The 27,358-nt window shown below is 40.8% G+C and overlaps 1 protein-coding gene across 2 annotated transcripts in view; it reads left to right on the forward strand.

Annotated features, from left to right (window-relative positions):
* Positions 1-294: 294 nt before the first annotated feature.
* LYN (LYN proto-oncogene, Src family tyrosine kinase) overlaps positions 295-27,358 on the forward strand; it is a 58,210-nt gene continuing 31,146 nt past the window's right edge. The window contains exons 1-7 of one of the 2 annotated variants that reach the window (XM_068397266.1): positions 295-446; positions 22,655-22,791; positions 23,992-24,040; positions 24,133-24,238; positions 24,589-24,687; positions 24,796-24,899; positions 26,433-26,582. In XM_068397266.1, coding sequence (XP_068253367.1) covers positions 22,660-22,791; positions 23,992-24,040; positions 24,133-24,238; positions 24,589-24,687; positions 24,796-24,899; positions 26,433-26,582 — 640 coding nt within the window. In that variant the 5' untranslated portion in view covers positions 295-446; positions 22,655-22,659. The remainder of the gene's footprint in view (positions 447-22,654; positions 22,792-23,991; positions 24,041-24,132; positions 24,239-24,588; positions 24,688-24,795; positions 24,900-26,432; positions 26,583-27,358) is intronic. The other variant, XM_068397265.1, reaches the window with a different exon arrangement.

A 27,358-nucleotide genomic window follows, 5' to 3' on the forward strand; every position in this document is an offset into this window, starting at 1 on the left:
CCCGGAGCGCAGCAGCTCTGCCGGCCCTGAGGGAGCCCGGCACAGACAAACCCCCTACACCCCTTCCACAGCTCCTCCTCGTCCCTGTCACAGCTCGGTGTCCCGTGGTTCAGCCGGAGGAGCTGCGCCTCCCCGCCGGGCGCCGCGGGCAAGGGGCCGCCCGCTCCCCGCCGCCGGCCTTTGCCCGTCTCGCCCCGCTCTCTCCCCTCGCAGCCCCGCATGCAAATCTAACCCAGCACCAGGAAGTCACGGCCGGCTGCGAGCCAACCGCCGCGGCCGGGCCAGGCTCCTCCGCCGGCCGCCCCCCTCTCCCGGCCGGCGGGACAGCAGGGCCGCGCCCCGCACGCACACCGAAACCGGCCCCACTGCCCCGGGACACCCCTCTCGGTGCCCCGGCCGTCACCGTGGAGTTCGCTCGCTGCCGCTCGACTTTCGCACCCGGGAAAGTAAGTGCCCTCGCCCCGCCGGGCGGCAGCCCCGGCTCTGCCGGCTTCTCCCGCGGGGGCGCGGCGGGCGAGGGCGGGGGGGGTGCCCGGCCGGGCCGCCTCCGTGCTCCCGCCCCGGCACGGCACGGCACGGCACGGCACGGCGGGTACAAGGTGCTTTCCGGGGCGGCTTGCCCAGGCTTCTGCCTCCCGGAGGAGGTGCCGCAGCCGCCTGACCTTCCCGGTAGGACTGGATGGGGTCTTAGAGGAAATATGGCATTTGAAAAAAAAATACTAATTCTCAAAAGTATGATTTACCTCTTGACGCTTTGCCCGGCTTCTGCTATGATCTCGAGGGCTCGGGTGCCTTCTGGCTGTTTCGTGCTGGAAAGCGTGTAAAAGTAGCTGGTCAAAGTCTGCAGTCGGTGTTTCAAGCCGAGGCGACAGCATTGACTTAGGGGAGACAATGTGGCCTGTGCGTATTCCTTCTTAACACTGCTTTTTGTTAGGAGAACGATTCCTGGAGCCTCTTCCATGTTAAAGCTGCTTCCTCTTAACTGTATGTTCAAATGTGCTTTAGCTTAAAAGAAAGGCTGAGAAAATGGTATTGTGGTGTTTGGTGCACAGTGTTTCTTGCTGACTACTATTGTAACAGTACTGTATGCCTAAGGAATGGTCTTGAGGGGTTTTCTCCTTCCAGTTTTGATTTAGGGTCTGAAAGTCAAGCTAGATCTCCCTAGTTGGTGCCGTATCTTCATTAAAGCAGTGAAGAGTTTCTGTTGAAATTGCGTCTTTTATGTGTTTGCAGTGAATGGGTTTGCAAGAACTCATCTCGCTGCTTCACTGGCCACTAAAGACAAAAGAGATTAACCCTTAAAACTTGTTTAACCAGATCATATTACTGTGGATGTCCATAGGGAGCACGAAGGTAGAGTTCTTACTCTGTTGTTTCACCTGAAACCCCAGTATTTCATCTATTGCCTTTCATTCCCACCTTTGAAAAAAAGAAAGTCTGACCAACCATAATGTATTTTAGCACATCATAATACAAATTAGAAATTACATTTTTTAGCTTGTTACCATAAAGTACCTGGAAGACTTTTGTAATTTAGAAATTTTAATGTTAGTTGCAAGTATCTGTAAAGTATGAGTGCCAGGTAGGTAAGTCTGCATTCGTCATAGTATCACTAAAGGGTTATTTTTTTTTTTTAAAAAAAAAAAAAAAAAAGGAAGATTTTTGTTGGGAAATTGCAAAGCAATGATGGGAAAATGTAGCTCAGTTTTACTGAAGGGATAGTCAAATTGTGTTTGTAAAAATTGTTTCCAACCCAGTACTGAATGCAGATTAAGTGTTACTTATCTTTTATGTGTTGGGACTTTGTATCTTTATAATAGGTACCATCAACAACACTGAAAGTATGGATGAGAAAAAATGAAATAGTTTTTTTCTGAAAAAGTATCAACAGGCTAGAAATCAGATACTGTTAATAGGACGTTATGAAATCTTGGGCAAGGATTAAAGTTAATGAACTCTGAGATCAAAAGGTGTCTCATTCTATGGAGCTCTTCTGAGATTTATAGCTTTTTTCTTTCTTCATTCCAGCTTTGTGAGCTACAGACTAGTTAGAAAAGAATTCTTGATTTAACAACATAAAGATCTATTTTAATTGTGTGCTGTTGAGATATATTGTTTTTTAACCGTAATGGTGCAGAATGATCACCTTTGCACAGTAGCTGGCTGACTTGAAGTGGTTCTGCTTTTCTCCTGTAGTTTTTTGAGTAAATAAGGGATTTTTCCCTATATAGATCTACAGAGGACAAGGTAAGGCTTAAGTCTTTCCTTATAAGTTCGTTGACCAGTGGAGTTGCGCAATGACTTTTTTTGACAATGCAATAAATTATGAAACTTTCACATACGAAGTTAAACCTCATTGCCTTTAAGATGTTTAATGTTCTGGTTTTTAATGTTACCCTTTCAAGAGAGTTTCCATAAATGTGAAATTCTTTCTTGCATGTATTTATGAATATGTATAAGTAACACTTCCCCCCTCCCCCTTTTATCTATATAAGTGAAGTGACCTATCATCCTATGGCCTTGTTGGCTCTTGTAAGATAAATGACATCACAGAACAGCAAGTGTTGTGGGAAGCAATGCCTAAAACAGGCAACGAAGAAGGTCCAAGGTCCTCCTGGCTCACTGTAGTATCTGATCTTCAGTGGGGTGGCTCATAAGACCAGAGAAGCTGTATCTGGCCCTTCTTGTGCTGCACATCAGAGAGCAGCATTTGACCTCTCCGTAGCTATTTAGGAAAGTTTAAGAACTGAAGTATTTAACCTCAGATGTGATTCCATTTCTGTCACAAAAAGGAGGTGTTTTCCTACCTGTACTTTGCACGTTATTTGGAATCTTAATGGGCATCTTTGAGGTTTTTGGATCGAAACATGTTGACCGTGAACAAACTTTTATTTTTCTCAAAGGACTAGGTGAACTGGGGAGGGGAACAAGATCTTTCCTTCTTTCCATACGTGCATATTCTGAGTGACTTTATTTCTTGTGTTCAGGGAATTGTAGAGCCAGTTCTACTCTTAGGGTTCAGGGAGCCCTTTGCAAAACTGAATGAACACAGAGAACAAGCAGATGAGGAATAAATAAATAAATAAATAAATACAGACATGGGGTGGGCGTTAGGTGTAGACTAGGATTCCTGGCACTGTGCCCTGGTGGCATGGCTGTACACAGAGGTGTATTTCTGCAGCACCAGTGATCCCTGAAGGATGTGAGCTGTCATGTGCTGATGCAAGGGATGGGACGAGAATCCGTTGCCAGGGGGTCCTGAGGCTTGTTTGAGCTTTGTATGCAGTAGATGATACTTCCTTCTGAAGCTATGGAGCTGGGTGTGTAAATAATTACACCAAATCACGTGACTCTGTTAAGCAGTATTTATTGTTATTTTACCCCTATAGGATTTCTATCTGTAAGAAGAACAGCTTCATTCTGTAGAAGAACCAGTTGCCCAGCTGAGAATTAGGATTTTTCTCCTGCTGATCATATTCCTATTTCTCCCATTTATTTGTGTCCCTTCTTTCATGAGAGTGTAGGAGCGCTAGAGATGGTACAGAGAGAAAGGCTTCCAGGCTTGCCAAGCCATGCCACAGGAAACTATGTAAAATTGCATTAGTATAAAAACAGTCGTTAGCGAAGCATACAAGAAGGAGACTGCCATGCTGTAAACAGTAATGGTACTTCTCAAAGAAATCAGCTTCTACTAATAAAAGGCAAATACAATGTAACTGTCCTTAGGTGACAGTTCCTAGTTTAAACTTAATTGTCCTTCAGGGAAGGATGGAAAGGTCTGTGCTTTCATATTTATTTTTGCCTGATTCAAATACATTTCCTGTTGACATTTTCATTAAATGCTGTAATTTCCGAGGCTGAATCATTGACGGTGGTGTTCGGCATCTTTCCTGAAAATGTGGGTTCATGAAACAAAATGCAAAGGCAGAATTCCTCTTGTGTTTGAAGCATTTCCTCCAAATATTTATGAGATACTTGTTGCATGCCCTGAAGAACTACTCATAGAGGTAAATAGATTAGTTATTTTTGTCAGCCGAATGTCAGAAGAGAGACGGTATTTTGACAGTAACACTTTGCTGGGGAGAGAAGGAGGAGGAGACCAGGGAAAGGAGAAGGGAGGAGTGGGTAGATCTCATTTCTCTGGGGGAAAAATGGTAGACTAGCACCGTTCAGGCCAGTATTTTCCATCCCTTAGTTCACCATTGCCTATCTTTTTCAAACTGCTGGCATCTTAAGTATCTACAATTGGTTCCTGTGTTTGCACAGCATACTATCTTACTTCTTCAGTTCAAAGGACTCAAACGATAAACAGTCTGAACAATGTGTCCTTCTTCCTCTATGGTCTCTGCTGCGTGTAGCATGAGGCTACTTCTTCCTGTCTGAATTGCGGTTGGTATGCTGTAGAATTTGATCCTTTAATTTGCAAAGGCCTGCTTTTTACTGTGCATGTTCTTGTGACCAAGCCATTTCTTGAAAGTGCCTGTGATAGCAAATTGTGCAATCTTAAACTGGAAAATGTGATAGCTCACCACAGGGGTTGAAGTATGGGATGCAGCTATTCTTCTGGCATGGCCTTTTATGCAGTTTTCTCTGGTTTAGAGGGCCACTGAATGTCTGGACGTGATGAAAGTTTGGAGGGCATGGACTCCCCTCTGGGATGTGTTCTTAACTACTCCTTTGTTGGTTTAACAGAAAGCCGTTTCAGGAAGTTCATCAACAAAAACAGTCTGTTAAGTGGGTTTTCTAATGTGGCATCTATAATATGTTGCTTTGCTTTTCATGTTTCCTTCATTAGTTTGTACAGATAGGTGCATACAAACCTATTTGATCAATTTTTGATGAAATCTTGTTCAAGCTTTTTCTTGGGCATAAACTGAAACAATATGGTATTACAGGAGTTAGTGCAGAAGTATATTTGGCATCAGGTTTATTCTTTCCATGTATGACTGTACTAGGGGCTTAGAACAAAATTAATATTAAAAGGTAAAGAGTATGTTTGAGTGAATTCCTATATAATGACAATGTATTTGTAAATCAGTAGGTCTGACCTATGACTAAGTTTTACTCTACTGAGACACAGAAAATATTTCCCGGTAGTATCAACTGAGTAGGAAAAGATCAGGATAGTAGTGCATCTATTGCTTTTATTGAAATTGCCTGCTCGAGTATCCCTTGCCAGCATCATGAGGCTTCCATTCATTAGATCCAGTGGACACAAAATGTTTTTTTCCAGGGCAACCTCTGCCTTACCATGTGTCTTGATGGGATTTCTAAAACCCTTTGGTAAGTGCTGAATGCCCAAGGATAGCTGTGATTCAGGCGTGAGCGGCCAAGAGCTGAAGAACAGGGTTAAGTGATCGCCCGAGCTGGTGTCAGTGCCACTGGGGAAGTGAAAGTTTTTGGTAAACACACAGGAAGGGGATGGGCAGGAGAAAGAGGAAATCCTATGTTGGATGTTCTGGGTTCAACTTGTTCAAAATACATTGCAAGAGTCATTTGAATGTGCTGTTATGGCGTAGCAGAGCGTGCAAATGGGATTCAAAGTACATTTTTGTAACTACAGACCTACCATTGCAAAAGATCTGCTAAACTATGCAAAGGCTAGAGAGAAGCATTGCAGCCCGTGAGGGGTGTAGGAGAACTTGCCTTTTAAGCAACTCTCCTGCTGTATTGCTGGTGTGGCACTTTGTCTTCCTTTTTCTGTCTTGCGAGGTCTTTGCTCTGTCACTGCTCTCCGGCTGTATTTGCATTGTCTGCGAGAAAGATTGCAGCAGCTGTCCTGGCACCAGTGGAGAAGCACCGGGCCATATTGAGGTGAATGTTAAGCCCATTTCTTTTGGGATGTGGATAGCCTGATTGATGGTTTCTGCTAGGCAGGCGGTGACAGCAGTACTCCCACTAGGCCAGACCAGGAGAGCTTGCCTCTTCTGAAAATCTTCCACTAAATTTCCTTGGTAGCAGTTTCCATCCCTCTGCCATGACGCTGACCAGTCAGTGTATGTGAAAAGGTCTTAGAGTCACACTACTTCAAATGTCTTCATTAGTAATAATGTGCTGTTTGTTTGGGGGCTTTTTCTCCCCAGTTTCCTGGAAAAAGCCATGTTTCAGTCTTTATCCTGCTGTAGCAGTACTCCCTTCCTACCGCTGTTTCCCTTTTTCCTTCTCCCATCGTTCTTTTAGTTCCCCAACATCATTCTGTTGTTTCTTTCTCTCCAGCTTTGTCTTCAGGACTGTCAGTGGTATAAGCTGTTTATTTCACCTCTTGATTTAGATGTCTGTGCAGCAACTTCTCTTTTTCCCGTTCCAGAAAAATAAGTCTCAGCACCTTTCATAATCTAATTATAATTTGTAACCTACTTGTGCTACCTTATCAGGGAATATGCACCTGGAAATATGTACCCCCAGCCTCTTGAAGAGGTGTGAAGTCCAATGGAGTACCAACCTGGCAGTACTGATGTGGTCTTCACAGTGTTTTAAGAAGCCTGTGCCTCCTTAAAGGGCAGCTTTGTACTTCTATAGATGGCCAGCAAGACTCTTCTATCTAGAGTATAGATTATGTGTAGGTGTAATCTATCTTTAGAGCCAACTACCACAATTTACCACAACTGATTTAAAATGGTGACCTCCACCTAACTTGAAACAGTTTAGTTGCTATCTTGAAAACGGTCAGCGTGGATTGTCTGCTACCCCTTTGTCTGCCATTCTGCGATGTTGCTTTGACTTTTTCTGGTCAAGTTTTATTGCTGTTGTATGCAGGAGGTTGTTCTGTGGTGTGTAGTGACACATGTAAAAGATTTTTGAGCCAGCATTGACCCTCCTTGTAAATTCATCTGGTTCAGTGAAGCAGAGTGTGGACTTACTGGCATGTGTGCTGGCCTGTGGCCTGTGAAGAAGAAACCAAGGCTTGGTATTGTGGGGGTGTGCTGCTAAAGCAACAGCTCTTGTTCCAGGATTTCCGTGCTGTGCTCCTCGGTGTCGACATGCCCCATACACTCTGTCCCCACAGAAAGTGAAACTTAAGAAATTTAGCTTTGAGAAGGCAGTGCAAGTTTTGAAGAACCAACTTCAGCGGAGCCGGCACCAGCAGAAAAGAGATTTGGCTGGTGGAGTGAACAAGTGGGAGAAAGGTGCTTCAGGTGAGATGTTTCTGCTCTTGATGGAGCATTTAAGCAAGTCTGAGGGCATTGGATACAAGTGTCAGAAAATGCAAAATTCAGCATTTGAATAGCTTATTTGAATCAGAGACCAGAACAGTATTCTCTTCTGTAATGTATTTGACTATGTACAATGGCAGTCTTCTCCGGCTACATTTAGGTGGGTGAAAAGTCCTTTTCCTTGCTTTTGCAATAAAAGTAAAAATATCAGCATGCTTGGTATGGTATGACACAGGAAAGTAATTTCTCCTTTGAGCACAGAATACAATTTCAGTGATGTGACTATATTATGTTTATTATGTGTTCTGTATCATGTCATACTGATTGAGAAAATGTGCTTTCTGAGGAACTGTAATTGTCTCTACCCCATTAGTTATCATCCTTTGCATTCTTATTTGATTGGTTTTTCTCCTTTTATCTCTCTGCTTCTGCAGTCTTCCCTCTTCATTTGTTTCTTAACATCAACCCCAATTCTGACTTCTCAGGGATTTCAGCCTCCTCTCCTACACCTTTTCTCATATGGTTTGTGTTGTCCTGAGAACTTCCCGTGTGTGCCCAACAATGAAGCAGTCTTACTGGGTTTTAAAGCACTGGTTTTTAAAGCGTCTTCTTTGCACAACGCTTAATTCTAGGGGATTCAAATGTAAGTTCATTGTGTGCTAGAGTTCTCCTGAAACAAATTCGAGTAACCATCATTGAACACTGATTTATTCTTAGTTCTTGCTTGGAAAGTTAGCTGCATGGGCTGAGAGTGCTAAAGTCACATATAAACAATGGGGCTTGTGCACTATCTACGGTGTTTTTATTAGGTACAGTGTAATCACGTGGCCTGTCTATGAGCTATGTATTTGATACTTGAAGTTACAAAAGTTATAAACTTTAATAAGCAGCCAGTATGGTCATAATAATAGTGCTGTGAAATTCTTGCAGTCTGCAGTATGAATGTGAAAATAATTCTTGTCATGGACCTCCAGTTTACTGTGAGTCTAAATCTGACAAAATTTTCATGCATGCTGTCCTACTCATTAAGGTCCGTGTCCTGAAGTTTGTTTAGAAAGTCCTGGCCTGAGTCTCTCAAAGTCTGTAGAGTTCCTGCAAGTTTTGTGCAGACACTCTCAGGATCAGAGCCTGGTTCAGTGGAACTGGCTATGATTGTAACTGCTAGGTCTTCATCTGCAATCAATTGCAAGGCTCTTGATGGTTAAGCAGGACTAGAAACAACAGAAAATACTAAATGCGCAATCCAGTAATGATACGTTGTGAATACAGCAATGTTGGTTGTTTTCAGAGAGAGAAAACAAGAAATGTCAAGGCAAAGTCAAAATAGTAGCAGCAAAGTATTAATCGGTATTAGTATTAGTGTAGAATAAATTCTCTCAAATATAAAAGAACTTTAATTAAGTTATATTCTTGCATAGCTGTTGTCCTGGTGATTTGGGGAACTCTGTGTTCATTCTTGCCCTTGAGAAAGACCATCTGCAAAGACATACATGTGTTTAAAATCCAAGGTCTCCAGTCCTTCCTAAGAATGTTTGAAGCAGGAACAATCAAGTGAAGCGTCACACCAGTGATTCACAACCCTCCCTCAAAAGAGACTTTCCAGATTCCTCTGTTCACTCTGACTCCTCTCTGAAAATTGAAAGAATGTCAAATATTTTTCATTTTTATTAACTTTAGAGAAACTTCTTATTCATGCTTATGTGTGCAACAAATGTGAAAAGCATGCTTAGAAACTTGGATGTGAATTCTTACTCCATGTTCATCCAGTGACGTATTTCCTTTTACACTCTTACTGTCACCCCAGTTTAAGCATGTAGTTTCACAAGACTTTAGTTAAAATGTGCTTCTGTCTTCACATGCCAGGCTTTCAGACCTGACTCAGTGGCAATTTGCAGTCCTTCAGGATATGCTTGGTAGGCTTACACAGAGTGTACTCGTATGTATTCAAAAAACCCTGATCTCAAGGACTTCATCTAAAAACCTCCAAAATTTCCTCATGATACAGCTCTTTTATTTCTATTTATCATATTTGCAGCAAACTGTTGGTTCAGACAGTACCTTTGGTGCCCCTGCATGTATCCCAGATTGCAACAGTTGCTTAGAACAGTTTACTAAACTGGGTGAGAAATCAACTGGAACATGCCTGTTTTAGATACATGCCCTCAAAAGAATATAATTAACACAGAGTTTAAAATTAAGTAAAATAAATGAGTTATAAATAGACCTCTGTGAAGCGCTAGAACCTGGAGTACAGTCTTCCACCCTTGAAGTTAAGGGAGGTTCTGCTACTTACATCAGTGAGAACAAGATGAGGTGGTTCCTAGCAGGAATACCTGCACAGTTAGTGCTGAATGTTCCTATAGTATCCCTGTAAAGATTAAATAGCACAAAACTTCATTTCTGCTAGTGAATTTACTGGCACTGGATTTGACACTGTCTGATTTTTTTTTTTGAGAACTCTTGCAACTTCCTCTTGTGACTTAAGAAAACTTGTCCAAGGCTTGCAAACTTCCAGGAGGAACTGGACTCTGAGTTAGCCCACATCAGCATGAATGATTTAACCCCAAATTTTCATCTGAGCTTAGAGTTCATTCTTAAATCCATATTATATACCCCAGTACAATGGCTTGTGTTTCAGGAGGGTTCCTCCGTGTATATCTAATGTTGTACAGCTAATGAAACACAAAACAGTCTGCTGGAGAAATAACTCTTTTGCAACTGAACTATATGTTGATGTTTGAAGAGGGTGAAAAAAACATCTGATTTTCTTTCATGAAATTCAGTGCTTTAGATAGGTGCCCAAGGCATAATATGATGCTGTTACAAGAAGAACGCTGTGTTTAAGTTGCAAGTTTGGTCATCAGTACGTGTTAGCATTTAAACGTGAAGGTGACAACAGATGAAGAAGCCCTCTGACCAATGGAGCAGGATTGTAAATGCAGCATGGTGCAAAGGAATATGAGTTACAAAATGACCAGGCTAGTACAGAGTTAGGATCCATTGACACTGAAGTCATTCTGCACTAATTTAGTCATAACTATCTTAATCCGTGTTGAAAGCGGGTTGTTGAATGCATAAAACCAGGTAAGGTTTATAATAATTGATTTATTCCATGGGGATATGGTTACTGGAATTTGAGAGAACAAAAGCTTTATGCACTAATGATCTGCTCCCGCTTTCCCCCTTTTATTAAACACACTGAAAAGAGAAGATAAATCCAAAGGAGAAAGTGGTATACTTTCTATGAGGCCACCTTCAAAACCTTCATCAAGTCTTGTTGGCTGTGAATTTGCTGTCCTGCATCATGTTTTCATTGACATGTTGTGATAATCTCATGATCTTTGAGTTCTGTTTACAGTATAGCAATGGATTTGAATTGCAGGCACATCTCAAAGCAAGAGATCACATCTGCCGAAGACTATTGCCAACAACAGCTTTAACTAGTTGAAGGCCACATTCATAAATAACCATCTTCTCCCCTTAGTCATAATAGCTATTAATGATTGTCCCTAACAAATGTCCTGTCAATACATTAGTCTGGGCATGTGGAGGTTGAGCATTAGGCTGCCTTACCTGAATGAGATGAAGGTTTCAAGTATCAGCTGCTACCTGCAAATATACCTTCCTATGAGCCTTCTGGGGGGGGTGGACAGAGTGACAAATTTCAGTTGAAGAGCTAGTTGGAATACAAGCCTGGTGATGATATTAAAGAGACACCTTAATTTTCCCCAAACTCACTAAACATTAGCAAGCTGCTCACTTTGTCCCATGTTGTCTTCTGAGGCTCAGTGAAACAGGGAGAAGCTGACTCTCACATCTCTTCCATGTATCACTAGTAAATGCAGACATTGGGTACTGCACAGTAGCTCATGCAGGGCCACTTGTTACTCAGTGTAATTTGTTTGTGTGGCTGTGCCTTTGGTTTCAAGTACATTGATGGATGCGTTGAAATCAACACCTGAGTAGAACCACCGTGTGTATGAACTGGGCCTTTTGGACTGACATAGAAACCCTTGTTGCGCACCTCTCAACTACACCTTGTTTTGGGAGGCAGAGTGTGTGTGTGTGGAGAAGGGAAGAGCAAGGAGCTAGGTAAGTACTGTTGAGAGTGAAGAAGGATAGGTCCCAGATTTGTGCTCTCAAAAGAAACTTTGTGAAGCTTGTCCTACTGCCCTTCTGTCACATCAGTTGTTACAAGGATGACTTCATATGTGTACTACTGGACCTCCCTCCACAACCTTATTGTTTTTATGAGTAGTTTCTCATTTTCCTATGCCACAGTGATTGCACTCATCATTAAAAAGGAAGGAGAGAAGAATCATTTACCTCACCCTTTACACTGAGGGTGGTGAGACACTGGAACAGGTTGCCCAGAGAAGCTGTGGATGCCCCCTCCCTGGACGTGTTCAAGGCCAGGTTGGATGGGGCTTTGAGCAACCTGGTCTAGTGGAAAGGAGTCCCTGCCCATGGCAGGGGGATTGGAACTAGATGATTTTTAAGGTCCCTTCCAACCCAAACCATTCTATGATTCTATGATTAGACTACTGAAACTTTAGCATACTGCTGTTATTGGCCAAAGTGGTCAATTTAAAGCTGAAAAAATTGTGAGTCATAGATACACTCAGCTTGGAATGTAGACGTAGTCCTTGGGGCTTGCAAACTGGAGTGGGACACTTCCTAATATTTAGGATAAATGTCGATCCTCTTCAATGTAGTGGTTTGGCCAAATTTTCATCTGGAAATGGAGATTTGGTTATATGGAGCTGCTGTTTGTAATTACAAGGTTTTTTGTCAGTAAAGAAAATGACATTTTTACTTATAGCTTGCATGACACTTTTAAGTCTGTAAAGTATTTTGGGAACCTTCCCTTTAAGTTGGTTAACATGTTGGTACAGTTTTTCTCTGTTCCATTTCATATGATCCTTTTGAAGAATTTGATAGAAGTATTTATTCTGTTATGACAAATTAAGATGTTATTTAACCTTTTCCTCTATCTTCAAAAGATATAGTACAGTGGAAAAAAGTTGAGGAAATGGAAGATGCGGTTGCCTGAAGGCTGGCAAAGTGAATTAATTCATTGTTGATATTGATTCAGAATTCTGGAGGATGAAGTTGAGGCAAATGATTGTAATAAAATGAAGCAAGTGTTATAAGGTCAGAAAACAGATGTTAGCTTAATGTAAGACTCAGTTTAAAATCCATGCCAAAAATACTGACTACATGAATCTGGAACATTTTCATAAATATATAAAGTCTATTATGCAATGTTAACAAAATTACAGTCTTGTGTGGATTAACTTTCTTGTGTTTTGGTATTTTTCGTCAATTGAATAAACAAGGAAAAGGATCAGTAGTTTGTATAAATTATAATCTGCTTCATGTCAATGTAATGTTTTGTTTCAGAATTTTATTTTCATCCTTTTACAAGCATTATAACATTATTATACTATCACGATAACATTAGTTATTTTCAGTGTTTCTTCTTGAGTTTTTTATTGTAATTTTTTTTTTTACCACTGCCAAAACTCCCTCAGGAAACAAAGCTTTTAAGAAATCTAGGCAAAAAGTGTGATGGATTTACAAAAAAATATAAGATGCTTCTTTCTTGGTCAAGGTCCTCCACCCCTGTTAGAGCTACCTTTCATGTCATCAACGAAGATTATATTTATTACATGTGTTATGCTATCATTTATGAGTTCCAACTAAGATCATGTATCATTTACCTGAGCACTGAATAAACTCATCCTCTCCCCAGAGACTTAAAGGATAAACAGACAAAGGTCGGACTGTGGATTAGTATCATTTGAATATAGAAAACTATTTACCTGAACTGATACAGTTAGTTTTACCAACACACTCCTATTTCAAAGGCTGCAGAAGTGAGTACATAATCCTCAAATCTCTCCTGACCACACCTGATTTCTATGTAACTGTATTGGATCACTTCATACTTGGAAGTTTGAGGTGAGATTACTTAAGTCACTTATTTTCCATTTAGTATAGCAATGTGTTAATTAATGTTGGTTATTACATAGCTAAAAAAAAGGGGGGGGTATAGGAGAAAAGGTCTCTCCCATGTGTACAATGAAACACATCAATACAACATCAATACAGCAACACCAGGTATTTTATCTCACCAGAAGTTTCCTGTTCTGTCAGCTGTTGGGGGATTTTTGCTGTATGATGTAATACACAGGGCACTTCCACTGCAGTCAGATGGCAGCACACCTTTTTTCCCCTGTTCAAACTCAAATTTTGATTTAAAAGATCTTTAAATTAGGAAGTGGAGTTGAATTATGAATGTTGCATAGCCCTATCCCTGATTTCAATATGCAGGCCAATGTGGGAAAGGAAAACAGGACGCCAAAGAGTGGAAGAACGGGTGTCAAAATTGTTAACGAGGACAGTAGTCAGCTTCATAATAAGTTCAAGAAAAGGTTTCTCCCAGCCCAGATTGGTTTGATCGGACTGAGATATTTGTGTGCTAATGTCGGGAGTCTGGGCTCTGAAGAGCAGGAGCAGAAATACTGGTGCAGGGCTTAAAACTAATGTTGCAGAAGAAGTAGAAATATGACGGATTTATAACTGTAGTAGGAACATAAGTGTTCATAGAATCATTTGGGTTGGAAAGGAACTTTAAGATCATCAAGTCCAACCAGAAATCTAACACTGCCAAGTCCACCACTAAACCATGTCCTTAAGCACCACATCTACTTGTCTGTTAAATTCCTCCAGGGACGGTGACTCCACCACTTCCCTGGGCAGCCTGTTCCAATGCTTGATAACCCTTTCGGTGAAGAAGAGAAAGGTTGGAGAGCATGAAGGTGATAACGTGACATTTTTTGTAACTGATATAGGAGGACCACAAAAAATAATCTGAGATAGCATGAGCAAAATAGAATTTGTCTTGGTCGCAATTGCTGAGGAAGGAATTGTGAAAGAAGCTGAACGGGGTAGTGGTGCCTGTCTCCTGCACTTCCCCAAACTCTTGGCAATACCACTCTCTGTTGCCTGATGTCACATTAGCATTACACTGAGACTTTTTTTGATACTTTCATTTGCGATGAAAAAGTAGGAGTCCCCTTGTGATATTAGGAGGTATTAGAAACACACGGGCAGCTGAAAATATCATGCAGAAATAATGGTCTGGCAAAATAATGGGGAGAAATTTAATATCAGGGTGCAAGGTCATGCCACTGGAGGTATGAGAGGAAGTCTGCTGTGACAACAGTTTATCATTATGAAAAATGAAACAAACTTGAGTGCCTTAACTGATCACAAGAGGATTATAAAGGCTACTGTGATTGATGACTGTGAAAATAATACATTGTTTGCTGGAATTTATTGGACGATGTGTTTCTGTAGATGGAAGAAATAGAAATACTGTTTCTTGCAAGGCATTGCTGAAAGTCATCTTGGAACACATAAACTCCAGCCTCCTGCCCTTTAGGGAGATGAGTTCAAACTGAAACAGATGTGGAGAAGGGCTCCTAGGATAAGCAGTGAAAATGGAAACGACTGAGAGAGCTTGGTCTTTAAAGCCTAGGAAACAGGCTGAGAGAGATGTGTCTTCTTCCTAATCGCCCAAGAGGATGAAGGGCTAAATGCCATTATTGTCCCCAAAACATGCTTAAGACTGGGAATTACAAGACAGCTTCTAAGCCAAGTGGAGTGAGGTTCTGAAACCATTCAGCAATAATATTTTGTCCTTCTCCACCACCACCCATTAACCCCTCTAAAAATGCAGCATTGCAAACTCGCTTCTGAGCTTGTACGATGCGATTGTGCTGCTCAGAACTCGTCTGCTTTTCCCAGAAAGTAATTTTTAGTCTGTGCTCTAATCATGGGTGATAAACTAGATATCTCTGTTATCTTGCTCTGATGGAAGTGCACCCTTGGAAAATTTGAGGGTTTGACTTAAATGAGAATAAGTTTGAGGAAATCTCACAGTAACATGCTTGTTGCATACTTTTACACTACAGTAATATTTGGATTTCGATGGTTACAATGGGGGTTGACTTGTCTTCTTTGCCTGTTTATATAGATATGTATGCCAGAATATTATTTTAACTTTGTCTTACCTTTTCCCAAAAAAAGACTGAAGCAGCTAAAGAATTCCCCAATATTTTTCTGCTTTGCCAGGAACAAAGAGACTCTACACTGGGCAAGTCTGTCGTAGTTAAACACTGATTAGATTTAGGCTATCCATGCTCCTTTTCATATGCCTTGCAGGGAGCACATGGTGCTTTGTGCCCATGTGTATATTTATATATATATATGTGCCCATGTATATATGTATCATATAAGGCATAGAATCAGTTTGAGAGGCATAGAGATTATGTAATCCGGACCTATAGAAATAAGATAAATCTAAAAAGAGATTAAAATACATGAGGTGAGGAGTGACTGTGACATACAAAACCATTTCAGCAGAAAGGCAAGGGAAGAACAAACTGCTTAAGTTCCCCTAGTTGGTCTCCAGTGCAAAAACAAGATGTAGGAAGTGAAACAAGGCCAAGATGAAAGCTGACCCAGGATTTCTGTGTTTGCAAGAGCCTAGTTTGATAGAAGTTACCAGGCAGTGAGGACTTACAGTAAAATTTAAATGTGTGTATATGTATGTATAATATTATATTATATATTTTACATTATTAAATATATGTATACATATTTTATATATTTTTATGTATGTAATTAATTGCAGGTATAAGAACAAGGCTGAACAAAACCAAAACTAATAATTTTTGAGACAAGCAAGGAATAGGAATCCACTTCTGTTCAGTTGCTCTCCTGTTTAATTCTTCCACATTACTCCCAACCACAGATAATTTATTTTTGTCACACTCATTCTCACTCTAGTCTAGTAGCACATCTTCACTGGTACAAATATGTATAGAGCAGTGCTGATGAGGCTTCGCTGAGCCCTACCACCTCAAATTAAACTCCTCCTCTATCTTCTTTGGAGGTTGCTTTGCCATTCTGCACCGTGTGACGATGGGTCAGAAATGAACCCAGGTTTCCCAGGCTGCTCAGAGATGTTCCTCTTCATAGTCCCAATAACAGAGGTATAGAAGATTGTTGCAATGCTCAGGTACCACAAATGATGTGGAAGCAGATAACATAGAGTGGAAGTCAGCCATAAATGTTAAGATAAATTAATTCCTTAAATTTAAGATTTTCCCCATTTTTTTCACTGAATGGGAAACTTGAGCAGTTGATTGAAGTGATGTAGAAAGTTGGGTGAAGGTACTGAGAAAGCAGGTGTTTGTGTCCTGGAGCAGAATGGGCTTATGATTCTTCCTCTCCAGCAGTTTTAGATCTAAGTTGATCACTCTGAGTTAGTTTGTTTTTCGAGACATATCTGCCTTGACCTTGAGGATAATGCAGAGAAGTCTCACATTCTCAGTTATTCAGATCTGATGAAGGCATCACTATGTTACCTCTGGCTTTATAACTTAAGAAGCAGCAGCAAACCAGCTGGCATTAAGGGCCACACTCAGATAAAGTAGAATGAAACTGGGAAACAGCTAAAACAGAGGAGGGAAAATATATTCTTTTCAATTTTTGAAAGAGATGTTAAAAAATAAAATTATTTACCCCTCTGCTCGCTAAGCTGCTTTAAAGCTCCAGGTTTAAAACCAGTTGGTTTCTTTTTTTATATATAGGTGTAAACGATTGCTTCCTGTTCTTTGATTCAGAAACTTAAATATAGAGCGACGTTCAAGACTCAGAATAATTTAGAGGTCTTGATTTCTTTCATTTTTTTTTTCTTTATACTTCTTAATGCACTGTGTCTTATTTGTACTGCTAAGGAACATCTTATATATATATGCATAAGAAATTTTGTGGCTTAAATGAAGAGTTTACTGCTCATAAACCTTGTAACTGAACAAAAAATTATTTTATTTATGTACCTTTTAAAATGCATATATATATGTCTGTTAAAAGCCTAAGCCACCCACAGAATTGGTGTTTATATACACGATTACTGACTTTTTGAACAACAGATATTTATATGATACAATAGAGTTGCTTGTGTACTCAATGTTGTAGTTCTAATTCTTTTTAAAGTTACTTTATTATTGGAAAAGCCAAAGTATAATCTATTTTAGTTGTTTTTTAAAAGTTCGCATTTTCTGCAAAGATTTGAATGAAGCAGCTCTGGGGCCCCCAACATAAGAAGGACATGGAGCTGTTGGAGCAAGTCCAGAGCAGGGCCACAAAGATGATCAGAGGGCTGGAGCACCTCTCCTATGAAGACAGGCTGAGAGAGTTGGGGCTGTTCAGCCTGGAGAAGAGGAGGCTCCGGGGAGACCTTCTAGCAGCCTTCCAGTACCTGAAGGGGGCCTACAGGAAGGCTGGAGAGGGGCTTTTTACAAGGGCATGTAGTGATAGGACGAGGGGGAACGGTTTCAAACTGAAAGAGGGTAGATTTAGGTTGGATATTGGGAAGAAATTCTTTCCTGTGAGGGTGATGAGACACTGGCACAGGTTGCCCAGAGAAGCTGTGGATGCCCCCTCCCTGGCAGTGTTCAAGGCCCGGTTGGATGGGGCTTTGAGCAACCTGGTCTAGAGGAAAGGTGTCCCTGCCTGTGGCAGGGGTGTTGGAACTAGATGATCTTTAAGGTCCCTTCCAACCCAAACCATTCTGTGATTCTGTGGTTCTAAGCCACTCTAAACGGTTGAAAAATTTGTGAGGATTTGAGAATCATTTTCATGAAGACATGAGTTAGCTCAAGAAAAGTCCAGACATGTCAGGTGGATTTTTAGGAAATGGTTTCTAATGTGCACCGTAAGTATTGTCTGTAACAGAGTCACAAGGAGGAGAACAGTTGTCACCATGAGCAAAATGAAAACTGAGATCAGCTTTGTAGATGATGCAAAGGGTAAGTGCTGGGAGGAAATGAAACCTCAAACGCTGCTGATTGTGGATGGACAGGCAATGGTCACATGAAACTTGAATGCGTGCAGTAGGAAGTATTGTGGCTTTAGACACACTGCTGGTAATATATCAAAAGGCAGATAAAGCAACAGAGTTTTGGGGATAGACAGCAGCTTTTAACCCTGGAAAAAGTGTTGCACTAGGCCGTGGAATCTGTTTTGAAATTAAGACCCAAGTGCTTCTGTAGCAAGATGAAGTAGGAGATTCAGAGGGAAAATTCAAGGCAAATGCCTCTGTAGACATCAAAATCAGTGTCTGTGGAAGAACCTGCTGCAGAGGTTCTGTGTGATGGTTCTTATGGACACTCCTGTGGCTTTTCGAAGGGTGTCTGAACTTCGGTTCTTGTCACCACACTGCAGATGCTAACTCAAGTACCTGTCTTTGCCTTTTAGCCGTGAAATACAATATGCTCTTTGTTAAAAGAGAAGCTGATGCTTTTTTAGATATCTGTTTATAAAAGTTTGCAGCTACGTTATACAGAGCTTCTTTTAATTAAATGTTTATCTTTCATGTCTAGAGGTGTGGACAGGACAACAAATGAAAAGCACGGATGAAAAGTAGTATCTCCTGTATTGCAAAGCTGTTAGAGTGGGAAACATCTGAATAGGGACTGACAGCATTTCCTCTGGTCTCTAAATTGTTTTTATCTCTGACGAACAATAACATAGTTTCATTTGTAAGGATGCTGCGCTCTCTGGATTGCTCTTTGCTTACCATGTTCTCTTTCTCTTTATATCTGCACAAGACACTTCCTTGATGCTCATTGTGATACGGCAACAGAGACCTATGCAAATAAACATTTTACACCGAGTGAAATGTTTTATTTATGCCTGAATGAACTTCCCCCCTTCAGATTTTCCTTATGACTACTCTATAAACTAAGAAAGATGTACGCTACATGCACGTTTTGTATTTCAGAACTTCTTTTTTGTATGGGTTGGATGTTTGTGAAGTTAACTTTGATAATTAATTAGCATTTTGCATTTTGAAATCCATTATTTAATGCATGTTGTTTGAAAGTCACACATCAGTGCCTGCTGGCCCTCTGAATCTTTACTTTGATACCACTCTCAAAACCCTGGGAAAGACCCAGATCAGATTGCAGTAAAAATATATAATACTGTGCTGGAAACAAATACATCTGGCATTGCAGATGAACTGAGCAGTCACTGAGCAGAAGCTTTTGAAACCAAGACAGTTATGTTTTCTCTGAGTGTAGGACTGATCTTATGGAATTTTAAGTGTGCAGTCTGGAACCCAGTGCACACAATTTTACAGAGGGCTAGCAAGTATAGAAATATAAGGTCTTGTGGCCTTTGAAGAGTTCAAAAATCTTTCATTTCACAGTATCAAAAGAACATGTGCTCATTGATCCAGTTTCTAGTGCTTAAAAACAATTTTTTAACTTTGTTTATGCTTTTTCTCCATCATCTGCCTATATTTGTTTAGAAATAACATAAGGTTGGAAATTAAATGTTACGTTATGTATCATATACTTAACTATGTTTTTCTTTTATTGCATATTTTTCATATGTTTCTTTTGCAACATTTAAGAGGCTTGTTTTATAAAGAAGCTAAAAGTCTCAGGATGTGTCTATGTTAGCATTTTAGTTAGATCAGGATCCCACTCCTGAAGCAGTTCCCCCCACTTGCTAGGCTGTAGTTCGTGTTGTGGAGCAGACTGAGAGTGCAAGAACGGGACTGCTTTAGGAAGATGCAGTGCGGGGCTTACCTTTAAATAAACCCTTGCTGTGGTCTTGCTCCTACTGGATGTTCAGTTCTTGGGGCTATACCAGAGGGAAGGGGGCAATAACCCCCCTTGAAGCAGGTATGGGCTTCAGCACCAACTGTTGGGGCTATTTGCTAATGTAGACCTACGTAAGTCCTGTGAGGACTACGGGCTCTCATCTCCATGAGGTAAAAAAAGACAAAAAAAACAGTGCTTCATGATGAGGCTCAGGATCTTCTCTTTGTTTGGTGCCATCACATGTGTTGTCTCACATACTGTATTTGTGTGATTTCACACGCCATCGAGTAGGCTTCGTGGGATTATGGAGCACCTGCACACTGGCATTACTGATCCCTTGTTGTTACTGTCACAAACAAATGCTAACCTTGAGCTTGCCAGCACAACCTCACAGCAGGCTTACATTACAGCTGTTCATGTGTTTTAAACTGCAGAAAAAAAAGTGAGTAAAAATGCTTTTCTGTGAGTTTACACTGGCACTGGGCAAACTGCAGTCTCTAAAGATATCTTCAGCTTTCTTACAGCAATAGGGAAAGGGTTTTTTGGCTGACAACTTAGATCAAATTACCTTATGTCCTCCACCTCAGCTGTTTGTTCTCTAGAAGCAGAATTATTCAAGAGCAAAAAGGTTAGAACTTAAGTGGCTAAATACCTGATCTTGCAGATAGAGCAGGTAATTAAACACTGGCCTTCCTGTTGTCTAGGGTGAGCATGCAAACACGAGCCTGCCTGTGGGTGTACAGAAAATTCCTATGAACCCTTTAGCTACAGAATAAGGGTCATCTGTATCTCCACAATTATAAATAAATAAATAAATAAATAATTTTTAAAATCCTTCCCAGTATTTCAAAACAACCAGTGTGTAACCCATGTAGAGCTGAGAATTTGGAAAAATCTCCCAATGGGTGTTCTCACAAACTAAAATTAAGCATTAAAGATATTTGCTTCTAAGGGGAGATCCTGGCTGAAGGTGCCCCCAGTGCCTTCAAACGAGTATGGGAACATTGAAACGTTGACACACAAAAGGAGGAAACTGTATTCTGTGCCTCCATGGGATGGTGATGCCTGGTCAGTGCCTATTTATTTTCTGTGTGATTCGCTTTCCTTTTAATTCAAGAGAAGATGAGAATCATAGAATCATTTTGGAGAAGGGGAGTTCTCATGCTGCTTTTAAAACCAGTATCACAGTTCACTGCGTCACTGCTGAAATCTTATGGACACCCAAGATTTTTTGGCAATAGGTGACAGATGATTTGCAGAAATGGTAGGAGGGGAGATACCCTCCTCTGATGTTTAGAAGAAAATGTTCAGCCTGGGGGTAGGACAGTGCATCTGTCATTATGTGGTGCTTCCTCAGCAGTAGGACAGGAGATTAAATGAAGGCGATGTGGGAAGTTGAGACCTGCCATGTGGGAGTGCTTGTGGCCTTGGCTTAGTGTTATAGTCAGTTAAGATTATGATTGTTATCAGTATTGTTATAAAAGTACAAGTCTTAACATGGATCCAGACCAGTCTGGCTAACTTTCCTCCTTACAGGGATAGGGTGTGTAAGGTGTCATCCCACTGAAACAGTTGTGTCTGCACGTGGGATACCTCTGCTACATTAAGTGTTTACTATGATGACCTTTTCTATCCCAGAGATGAAGGTAAAAGGGAGATGTAGTATAGGGTGTTAAAATCCGTATTAGCCTCTCCAACTGTGTTGTAGTCAGTGCTGGTTTACTTGAGCTTGTATATGCACTGAGCTCTTATTTTAGGTTTTACATTGTTCTTCAAAGAACTGGCTTTAAAGGTTAATTAGGGCAGCAGGGGAGCAAGAGTGTGTGCCTGCAAGGGAAAATGTGACTGTGAACCTAGCATTAGAGCACTGACCTGAACAGAGGGAGACAGGAAGAAAGGAGAGGTTTGGAAAGCATTGCTAGTGGATTCTTTAAGAGTAAGTATAATTACTCTCCTCTGAGGGAGGAATATAGAGATAATGTTGTATACGTGCTTGCTGAAATACTGTGTAATTACATCATGGGATTAGCAGTCAGGTTCCAGTCATGTAGATGCTAACAGCTCTATCTCATCTGATTTAGCGTGGATGCACACCCTCACAGAAGGATTATCCTTCGAAATTGTATTGAAGAAGAAATACCTGTGCGGTGATTTGCTGTCACTGATACACACATCGGCTATTTTAGACTTCTATAATAGGCCTGTTTGAACAAGGAGATTCATTACTGAAGGTCACAGTAGCAGCGTATCTGCCATGGAGCTGGGACAAGTCATCAGCTTCATGTGAGACAGGGATTTGAATCAAACTGAGCTCCTGGTTGGACTGGCTTATGCAAAATGAAGTGGGGACATACAGGTGTTGCTAACTCCAGCTGCATCATTTGGACTGGAATTCTTTCCTACATCTTCCAAAGCAGCCTTTTCTCTAAAACATACAGAAATACATAGTCACTACAGCAATTTTATTTTTCTTATATCTATTCTGAAGCTCACAGAAGTATCAGAAGGATGTAAGGGGTTTCGGAGGGGTGGGGGATTGGGGAGAAAAGATGATAAATCTGAAAATGTTGAAACGGTAAATAACTATTTTGAAATATTTACTTCATCTGTGGATTGAGACAAGAATTCATTTCTTTTCTTTGCAGCAGAAAAGAGCTTTCAGCGTGTGTTCCTAACCTTCAGTTGTTCTCCCCGTGAACTAGTGTGTATGAAAAGGAAGCATGTTTATGCTGCATAGCCCAGATGATTGCATGGGAAACAGCTTGGTTTATGGCATAATGTTTTTGTTTAATACCTTTTTTATTCCAACAGGAAATATGGGATGTATAAAATCAAAAAGGAAAGAGAATCTGCATGGAGATGGGCTAGATTTGAAGAATCAACCAGTACGTAAAACTGAACGAACTATTTATGTGAGGGATCCAACGTCCAATAAACAGCAAAGGCCAGTAAGTAGATAGTCTCAGGGGAGAATTCCAGTAGCGAGATCAAAGCATGACTGGCATAACTTAAATCTCAATCCAAAGCACGTGAATGAAGAAATTCAAATGATCGTTAGTCCACAATTGTACTTTCAGTGTTGTGCAGTTCACCCTCAATGAATAAGTACTTAAAGAAATAAAAAATGAAAATTGGCAGTTTGTTACTTAATTATGTTTGTCATAGTTTTCTGCATGAAAACAGTAATCCTTGGTGACGCTTGATCTAGATACAGCTACGTCTGTAGAAGAATGCTAGGTAACTTTAGAAAACCTGAAGTAGTTTAGAACCATTTTTAAAAGCATTGGTGTTGGGTTTTTAATAGCTATGGGATCCAGGTGTTGATTATTCTGTTTTAAAAGGCTGAGGTAATCATGGGAGATTCTTTACCAGCTCTAGTCAACTTTCCTTTTACCCACTGAAGGCCACTACTCGACCTTGCAGGAGGGGCTTAGGTAAGGACAGGGGAGCGGCGGGCACAGCGGTGGAGGGAGCAGCTCTGAGCTGCAGGAGGAACAAGCTAATGGCAGTTCTGTGTGTGCTGCCTGGTGTTAGAAAGGCAGGATGCTGGGAAGGGCAATCCCGTCAGGTACCGAGTGGGTTTGCTATTTGGCAGATTGACTGGTACCTTTTTTCCCCACCCTCACTACTGTGCTGAGGAAACCGTGTTTCCTGACTACCCTTACTCAGGGGCCGTGCTCTCTACGGGGGTGAAGGACACCCTTCTCTCCCCTCTCACCAGCTGACACGGTGGACTCAGCGTGCTCTCAGTCAACGTACGTGCATCACAAACTACCATCTACATTTTTTTTTAATTACTTTTTTGTCTTGCAGAATCTTAGCAACGTAACTGTGCTTGTAGTTCATTAGCATGACGTGTTACAGTGCCCTGCCTAAAGCCTCTTCAGCAGAAGTCACTAAGCTGTGAACTTCCTCCCCACAGCTTGTGGCACACTTTCCTGAGGACTGAGCTGCTCAATTCAAAATCTAGTGGGGACTTACTATATTTTTATGTTGGAATTTGCTTTTGAAGAATGTTGGGAAAAGATTGAAGCATTTCCTTTTAAGACGTATAAGATGATACCAAAGGAACTGAATAATATGCAATTGTAATGTAAGATTGTCACAAAGATCTAAAACTGCTTAATTAAAGATATATTTTATTGTAGGCAAATCCAGAAGCACAGCTCTTGCCAGGACAGAGGTTTGTCAATGCAGGTACGTTTTCATAGGAATCTTACTGCTGTGTGCTATGCCCATGTCAGCCTGCGAAATAATGTGAACGTGCCTTTGGCTTTCTACCTTTGTAGAAACAGAGGAGCATGGACTCATTGTGGTGGCTTTGTATCCCTATGACGGCCTTCATGAAGATGACTTGTCCTTCAAAAAAGGAGAAAAATTGAAAGTTATTGAGGAGTAAGTATGACAGTACTGATTGTATTGTAGTTTTTCTTTGGACTCGTCTAAATCCCTTTATAATTTTTTTGTATCCTACTTATGACATGAGTGTATTAACGGTAAGAGAGCTCCCTTTTATGTGAAAATACAAACACATGTGGAGCTGTTGGTAGGACTTGGCAGCTGCCCTCAGTAACAGCAACCAAACATTGATCCGACAGAGCCAATGGCTTCTCAGGGCCCTTGAGTTCAAAGGAAAGGGGCTGCTTCTCTCTCCAGCATGGGCAAAGCTCTCAGCACTGTAGAACCCAAATAACACTTTATCATTTTCCTTTCCTGTGAATACTATTGTTGTTTCTGCTTTTCAGGTTGGGAGAATGGTGGAGAGCAAAATCTCTCACGACGAGGAAGGAAGGCTTCATTCCCAGCAACTACGTAGCAAAAGTAAACACCCTGGAAACAGAAGAGTAAGTTCTCCAGGCTCTAAATACTGGCAAACTACTACTTCACCCTGGTGGTGTATCCTTTGTTGGTGGAGGGGAGAAATGGTTCTAACTCTTTGAAATACTTTTCAGATGGTTCTTCAAAGACATAACCCGAAAAGATGCCGAAAGACAACTCCTGGCTCCTGGAAATAGTCCTGGAGCTTTCCTTATCAGAGAAAGTGAAACATTAAAAGGTAGGCTTTGGGGTGGGTTGCTTTGGATTTGATAGTAGAGTTAAAAACATACAGACTGTCTTCACAAAAATTGGCATCAGGTGGCACTGGGTGTGGAGTAGTCCCAGTGAGTCCCAGTGTGTGAATTTTCTGCAGTTCTGTAGGAGTGAGAAGGATGAGAAAATCACCAGGAAAAGGGAGAAGAGAGTTACAGGTTAACTCCCAAAGTTGAGATAGGTTAAAAAAAAGTGTGGGGGGAGGTGGGGTGTATGTTTATGTGTGTGTGTGATTCCACTGACAAGGAGCAGGAATGAATGAAGTGAGAGATCTTGTCCTAACATTTATCATTCATTTATTGAAGGACACTTTTCACTGTATACAGCAGATGCTGCATTTTATAGTCTTCCATTATTGGGTCTGTATCCATTGCTACAAGTTTTAAAATGTAGTTAGTGCATAATGAGGGTTTACATGTCTGTGCTGTAGTGTGATTTTTTTCAAAAAGCTTTTTGGTAAAGTTTTGTGCTGTAGACAGAGCTCTTCGTACTGAAAAGCTTAGTGAAGTCTCCAGACTTTTTGGGACTTTGAGAAGAACGCAGGAGGTTCTGCTCCAGCGCCTGGACTCTGACAGCAGCCTGACTGGGTACTGCAGCTGGATGCTCTAACACTGCATCCTCCAGAGGAAGATGCATGAATCCCTTTAGCAGATCATACATCTGTCCTCTCCACAGGGTGGCTTTTCTGGCCCTAACACTGCAGATTCTTGAGTAGATAGCTCTCTCTAATGGGCCCATATCGTTGTTTCTGTGCTCTCAGATGAAGACTCCTAAATAAAGTTCTCAAAGGAAGACTCCTAAATTCAACATAGGCTGCTGAAAATAAGGCAAGGTAACCCCAGAATATTTCTTTCTGTCCCCTTCTGTCACTGCATCTGTGTGTGGGGAGAGAGAAGGGGTGAGCTGGTTTCTTATCCTTTGAAAATGGACAAGAAGAATTGTACGAGTAGAAGAAACGAAGAGCTCTGTAGTTAAGGGTAGATGCTCTGCTGGCCCATCTTAAATCCCAGCTGAGGTTAGGCTCCCTAGGACTAACAGATCTGTTCTCCCTCCTGTATGTCCCAAGCCATCTCCAAACTATCCTTTTGCTAGATGGCCCATGACATCCAGCATGTTCCTTTTCCGAAACGCTGATCTCCAAATTTGAGCTTCTGCCTGAGGAGTGTGACAGCTCTGGCCTTGTTTTCCCAGCCAGTTCCACCTGAGCTGGGGGGACTTTCTGTAGAAGTGGGTGTTGGACGTGGAGCTGCCTGGATTATGGAACTCCTGAGTTTGTTGAATAAGATTGAGAAAGAAAGTATGACTGTAAGCATTTTGGTGACAGTTTCAGGACCGGCTATTGGCTAACTTCCTCCTGCTGATTGCAAAATGCTTTTTGAGGAAATAAGGGAGTACAAAAGAAAACCAGACAAAAAGGTGATTTTGTTAGGCTCAACTGTATGCGTGAACACTGTAGACTTTTGCTATCTGTTAATGATCGTTCTTTCTTTATCCCCAGGCAGCTATTCTCTCTCCATAAGAGACTATGATCCACAGCATGGCGATGTTATTAAGCACTACAAAATTAGGAGTCTAGACAATGGAGGATTTTACATTTCTCCAAGAATAACTTTTCCCAACATCAATGATATGATCAAACATTATCAAAGTAAGTTAAATCAGTTAGTGAATTACTTAATAGAATACAGCCATTATTTCCTGTGAAGGAAAAGAAATGCTTTCTTGTTTTGTTTCAAACCTTTTCATCTTTGTTTTTTCCTAAATAGCCCAGGCATGCATGTTATCAAAGATAAAGTAAAACTGGTCGGAACCCAAGTAATGTTATTATCATAATCACTCTGTGGCATACCATTGTGAAATAAAGAATAGCTTTATAAAACACCTCATCAAAGTTATGATGTTGTGAAGCTATAGTAAGAGTTGCCAGCATTGTAAATAAATTAATTCTGTATTTGAGAGTAAATTTGTATTCACAATTAGCAGAAATACGTATAGACTTGTGAATGTCTTCTTGTGTCTGGTGTTGAGTGTGGAATTCTTTTTTGTATTTCCTATTAATTTATTTATTTATTTATTTATTTTTAATGACATTTTGAAGGAAGTAAAATTCCATTGACTTCAAAGAAAGAAAATTACACCCACGTAGAACGTATGCATTTATTATTAAAAAAAAAAAGTGGGGTTGGGGAAGAGACAAGTTACTACCTGTGTTTTAGCTACAAAAGTGACTTTTCATTCTCCATAACCTCCTAGTGGATAGCTCCAAATATGGTTTTTTTTAGTCTTGTAACGGGGAAGACAGAGAAGATGAAAAATGTAGAACAGAAAATCACATAGTGATTTTTCAAAGCCACAGTGAGGACTTGGCCATGAGATTTCTCTGAGTTGTTAGACATGTGTGGTAAATCTTTGGCACAGGTGGAA

Source organism: Nyctibius grandis, chromosome 3 (assembly GCF_013368605.1).
Source record: "Nyctibius grandis isolate bNycGra1 chromosome 3, bNycGra1.pri, whole genome shotgun sequence".
NCBI classification, from domain to species: Eukaryota; Metazoa; Chordata; class Aves; order Nyctibiiformes; family Nyctibiidae; genus Nyctibius; species Nyctibius grandis.